The sequence below is a fragment of the Pteropus vampyrus genome, unplaced genomic scaffold, assembly GCF_000151845.1.
Source record: "Pteropus vampyrus isolate Shadow unplaced genomic scaffold, Pvam_2.0 Scaffold314, whole genome shotgun sequence".
Classification (NCBI taxonomy): domain Eukaryota; kingdom Metazoa; phylum Chordata; class Mammalia; order Chiroptera; family Pteropodidae; genus Pteropus; species Pteropus vampyrus.
Genome location: NW_011889095.1, coordinates 608,282 through 613,593, shown reverse-complemented (window position 1 = coordinate 613,593; position 5,312 = coordinate 608,282). Strand labels below are relative to the sequence as shown.

Below are 5,312 nucleotides of genomic sequence, written 5' to 3'. Positions count from 1 at the left end.
CTGGGACACGCGTGGCTGCGAACGCGGCTTTTCTCTAGGGGACGGCGTGGCCGGGGCGAGACTCAACGTCCCGCTGGAGCAGCCTCTGGGAAGCTCCTCGGAGCCAAGACAAGCGGGGATGGGCTGGGAGCCTCCGGCAGCACCCGACGGGGAGCGCGATGAGCGCACACACACTCGCCGAGACACGCACCGAGCCAGAAGCCCAGAGACGGCCAAACACAACGCCTTCCCAGAGCCCACCAGCCGCTTCCTCCTTACCAGGGAAAGGCGGCCATCTTCCCAGTCACATGACCGCCTGTTCTGGGGCCGACAGCCCTTTTCTCTCTTCCAGACCCAGATAAGACCCGCCCTAGCCGCCATGATTATGAGGGGCCGACGTCCGCCCCGCAGAGCGCAGGCGCACCGTTCTCCGGCGCCATCATTGTTGAGGGCCGACGTCCGCTCCGCACAGCGCAGGCGCACCACTTTTTTTTTTTTAAAAACAGCGCCATAATTGTTAAGGGCAGACGCCCGTGCCGCAGAGCGCAGGCGCGCCATTATCTAGCGCCATCATTGTGAAGGGCAAGCTCCCTTCCCAAAGAGCGCAAGCGCGCTGTGCCCGGTTTAATAACTGTGAAGAGCAGATGCCCATCTTGCAGCGGGCAGGTGCGCCACCTTCCGGCACCATGACTGTAAAGGTCAATTCTCATCTCCCGCCCGCCTCCCCCACCTATCTTGTAAATCGGCAGGGCACTGCTCCCCAGCACCAGGATTGTGAAAGGCAAGTTCACGTAACTCCGAGCGTAGGCACGCCGTTCTCTGGTGCCGTGATTCTAAAGGGCAAATTCACACGCCTCAAAGTGTAGAGGCACCATCGTGAAGGGCAGCTGTCCGTCCCGCAGAGCGCATGCGCACCATTTCCCAGCGCCATCTTTGTAAAGGTCAGACGTCCGTCCCGAAGAGCGCAGGCGCGCCGTTCCCCGCCGCCATGATTATGAAGGGCAACCGTGCCGCAGAGCGCAGGCGCGCCATTATCCGGCGCCATCATTGTAAAGGGCAGTCGCCCGTCCCACAGGGCGCAAGCGCGCTGTTCCCCGGTTCCATGATTGTGAAGGGCAAATGCCCGCCCTGCAGTATGCAGGTGCGCCATCTTCCGGTGCCATGATTGTGAGGGGCCGTCCGGGTCCCGCAGAGCTCAGGCGCGCCACCTTCCGGTGCCATGAGTGTGAGGGACAATGGATCGCCCGGCTCACCTGAGCCTTCTGGGGCGGGAGGAGATTCCAGCCGTGGGCTAAACGAGGATGGTGACCACCGCATGGCGGGGGGGGAGAGGGTCTCAGGCTGGACCCGCCAGTGTTCCTGCTGCTCATTAACTGTTCGGGTTGGGTGAGCCACGCCCCCCGCCCCCCGGCCAGCGCTTCCGGCACCCCGCGTCCAGGGCGGACCACCGGGGTCCGCAGGGCCGCCCCAGAGGCCAACGCGACAGCCTCCGAGCGGGCAGTCGGGGCGTCGCTTTCTGCCCCACTTGGCAAAGCCGTACGGCTCTGGGCGTCTCTAGGACGGGCGACATCCCGTGCTCTCTCCGCTTTAACCGGAGTCGCAGGAACTGTCCTGACGGTGTCCGTTCGCTGACCGCTGACCGCTGACCGCGCGAGCCCCGGGCCCTCGGCGCCCGTCCTGCTCCTCACCGCAAGCGTCCGAAATAAACGCCATCAGCCCCGACGGCTGAGAAACCGACGGCGAGTGGCGCAGGCCGTGGTCACGGCCACCGACCTGACCCGCTGCGGGAGACCGTCGCTTAGTCACGAGGCCTTCGGCCAGGTTTTTTTCCCCTTTTCCAGTGTATTTTCTGACCGAATGAGGTTGGAAAACCACGTTCTCGAAAGGGCTCCTCGGGAAAGGCCGAATGGCCTGGCGACATGCGACGCAGGACAGCGCGCCGCGCCTGGCCGACCTCGGGCTGCAGCCGGCGTCCCCAGGCCGAGCCCCTCGCGCTGCAGCGCACGTCTGACAAAGCCCCACGAGGGCCACTGACCGGGGACCGGTCGCTGCGAGCGGAGGGGGCCGCCGTGTCGCCGAGGAGGCAGTGCGGCCTGGAGCAGCTGCCGTTTTCCCAGCCACACGCAGGTGTCCCAGGCAGACCACGCAGGTCATCCCGAAACACGCTGTTAGAAGCTCAGGAAAAGTGTGAATGGGATTGTCCCCACCAGACGCCGAGACGTGAGACCATAGTCCGGGTGGCACTTTTGTCACCCTCCCCGAGAAGCTGAGGAGTTGAGAGCCAGAGAGTTTTGATTAGGCGCGGTTTTTGCCCCCAGAACTGTCTTTAGAACCTGCTCAAGGATGTGACTTTCATTTGCTGTATTCAACGACTAAAAGTCTTCGGTTTTTAAAGTTATTTTTATAACCTACATGTATGTCCACTCTGGTCCCTTGGAGAAAAAGCACTCCAACTCCATTTGCTTATTTTTTTATAACTATTGCTTTGCGGGGAGGGGGAGTTGTCTGTGGCTGTTCATGGGACAGTGACACCTGATAGAAAAGCAAGCCCCTCATAAATGACAATAAAGAATACCAAATGGAGGCCATGAAAAAATGTCAGTAAACTTCCAGAAGACAGTAAACAGTAGACACAGTGTTGACAAGCAGAAGGAGTGCTAACCAATGAGCCAGCAAAACTGCCTGCCAGGCTGCAGAGGGCAGGAGGGTCCGCAGGGTCGAACGCAAGGTCACAGGAGTGACAGCCATGCCTGTACACGATTCCACGTATATCTGGGAAGGCCTAAAATCAGGTTGTGTTTCTTTAACGACATGTTCAGGATGACGGGCAGGAATAGGAGGCGTCAGTGCCCCCATTCCCATTCTTACACTTTAGAGTTCCCCAGAAAATAACCACGTGCCAGGCACTCACCCTGAAGAAACATCCTCCAGGTGACAAAACTCAGATAAGCGAATCCAGCTGCAAGTCCACCTGCCTTTGGCTCAATCTGAATAATTAACCCTCGGCCCCTACACAAGGAAATCCCAACTCATGCAAAATCTAATGCTGGAATAAGCACTGGCATAGGTTACATAATAAATAGTGGGAACCATCTTTCATGGGATTTTAAATTGTAAAAAATGATCATATTGCAGCAGTATCGTTTTGGCGAGATATTTTTGAATATCTGTCCTTTAATAGTCCTTTCCTTGGTAAATAAAAGATCAAACTGGATTTCCTTTAAGATGAAAAGTTTATTTTGCCTTTTCCCTAGAAGCAAAACTGTTGAAATTTAAGTTTTAAAATTAATTCCATTTTCCTTTATTGGCCTTTTCCTTTCAAGTTAAAAATTACCAAAAAAATAAATAAAAATCCATTAAAAGCATAAAATAATGTCTGGCACTTTTATGAGAAAAAGCTGTGAACATTAAAAAATGTGTAAAACACACAAGCTCTTATCTTTAAATGAAAAAAACACTCAAGTTTCTCATCCTTCATTTCAAACTAGTTTTAACTTTCTCCGAAACATACCATTTGTTTGCGCTAATTTACACTGGTGTGCACACAACTTTTAGTATCTACCTCACTGCAAAGAGCTACGAGGACATGCGTACGCTGTATCCTGAGTTTTCAGAATGATAAAGCACAGTGTATCACACTAAGAAGATAAGTTGATATACTTTGCCTACAAATAACTGGTAACTCAGACAGTTTTGACTATCTTCTGATTTCCTGGTTCATTCATTCAATAAATGATACATCCCAATAAAGAAAATTGAGTTCACACCCAATACTCTCTGTCTACAGCTGGATGTGAAAGTTAAATTTTAAATAGAACAGAAAATCAAACAATCTTTATCTCCACATTCTTAAAAGGATATTAAGAACATGGATAGTCTGCATTTTCAAAGTACCAGTATCTCTTTAGAATTCGAGTCAGAAAGATCAAGCGCACACAGTCCCGATTTCACGTGAGAAGCACGACGCCCTTTTTGGAAATCGTACAACAAATCGGCAGGGACTTTCTCTTTCAGAACGTCACGTTCCCTCGGTAACTTTTTTTGGTTTACATTTTAAATGAATGTTAGTGATGAAAAACTTTAAAAATCAGTGCCTCTTCAGGAATGCGGAATTTCAACTGGACAATATTATACCCCATTTGAAAATCTGAACTTATTATATAGCCCTTTATTCTCTCCTAAATCAAGCATGCTATAAAAAGCAGACTGTGAAGCGACAGAGTACAGACTAGACAGAAAATAAACTGCATGCGGCATGTCATTCTATGCTACGGAAATGGGCGTATGATAAGGCATGCCTAAGTGCCACTGCGGTCGAAAGGCCGTGCTGGCGTCACCGAGCCGCCGCCCTCCGCAGAAAGGTTTTATAGCTGAGCGGAAATGTTTCTGAGTACTGGGGTAGCACACACCAAGTCTAACATTTCTGTAAGACGACTGGCTGTTGAGACAAATATGGACTTGTGACCAAAATGGTGACCCCAGACACTCCTGTGGTAAAAGTCAGGTGGCCTGCAGTCCGCAGGCGACTGCTTTGTCCTCTGTGGTTATCCTGCAGGTCCAAGAACGTGAAGACCGAGAGATGCGTCAGAGTCCTTACCAAGCCTGGGGAACAGTCTTCTGTGACAACGTCCCCTTGACAGAGCAGCACCGGATTCGGGTATCGCACTCAGCAACCGTATGCAGAGATGGATAAAATTTATATTTCGGAACCTGTATTTTATCACAGTTTTTCAATATTTTATAGAAATAAACCCAAATGTCCTCTTAAGTTTACAAAAAGGTTCTCGGCAGACATCTGGGTCCCTAAAGCAAACTTGTGTTTGTACAGATATTAACTAAATATTAATATGTCTTCACCCAAACCTAATATTAAGGAAACGGGGGTCCAGGGAAGGAATTAGCCAAATTTGACCAAATTGTCCAAATAACTGCTCAGCCCTTCGACGTCACTTGGTCTGTGTAAACAGAGTCCAGGGTTAAGTAAAAGGCCTTGGGCAGGGACAATGACATGGGTGAAATCCTCACCCCTTTTTATCCTAATGAATGTTGTCTTCTTAAATTGTCGCAACATTTGGCCGCTTTCTTTGGATTTTTCCTGCATATACTCCTAAAAATAGAGCAAAACTAATATTATTTCTCGATGTTAGTTTTTCTATGATGATACCATTTAATAAATGCTTACTTCGTACCAGGCACGTATATGAGCTAGCAATATATACTATCATATTTAATCCTTATATAAAATAATCCTGAGACAGAAATTGTTACCTCTATTTTAAGGATAATAAAACTGAGACACGTGAGAGTAAGTCACTCGCCGAAGTCACAGAGCT

At 50.4% G+C, this 5,312-nt stretch overlaps 2 protein-coding genes across 8 annotated transcripts in view; both read right to left on the bottom strand.

Annotated features, from left to right (window-relative positions):
- The window catches only part of CUNH16orf62 (chromosome unknown C16orf62 homolog), a 102,614-nt gene extending 102,208 nt beyond the window's left edge, over nucleotides 1–406 (bottom strand). The window contains exon 1 of the mRNA XM_023521746.1: nucleotides 259–406. Coding sequence (XP_023377514.1) covers nucleotides 259–275 — 17 coding nt within the window. The 5' untranslated portion in view covers nucleotides 276–406. The remainder of the gene's footprint in view (nucleotides 1–258) is intronic.
- Nucleotides 407–3,637: 3,231 nt separating this feature from the next.
- The window catches only part of CCP110 (centriolar coiled-coil protein 110), a 23,870-nt gene continuing 22,195 nt past the window's right edge, over nucleotides 3,638–5,312 (bottom strand). For all 7 annotated transcript variants that reach the window (XM_023521775.1, XM_011377519.2, XM_011377516.2 and 4 more), the window contains one exon: nucleotides 3,638–5,086. In XM_023521775.1, coding sequence (XP_023377543.1) covers nucleotides 5,034–5,086 — 53 coding nt within the window. In that variant the 3' untranslated portion in view covers nucleotides 3,638–5,033. The remainder of the gene's footprint in view (nucleotides 5,087–5,312) is intronic.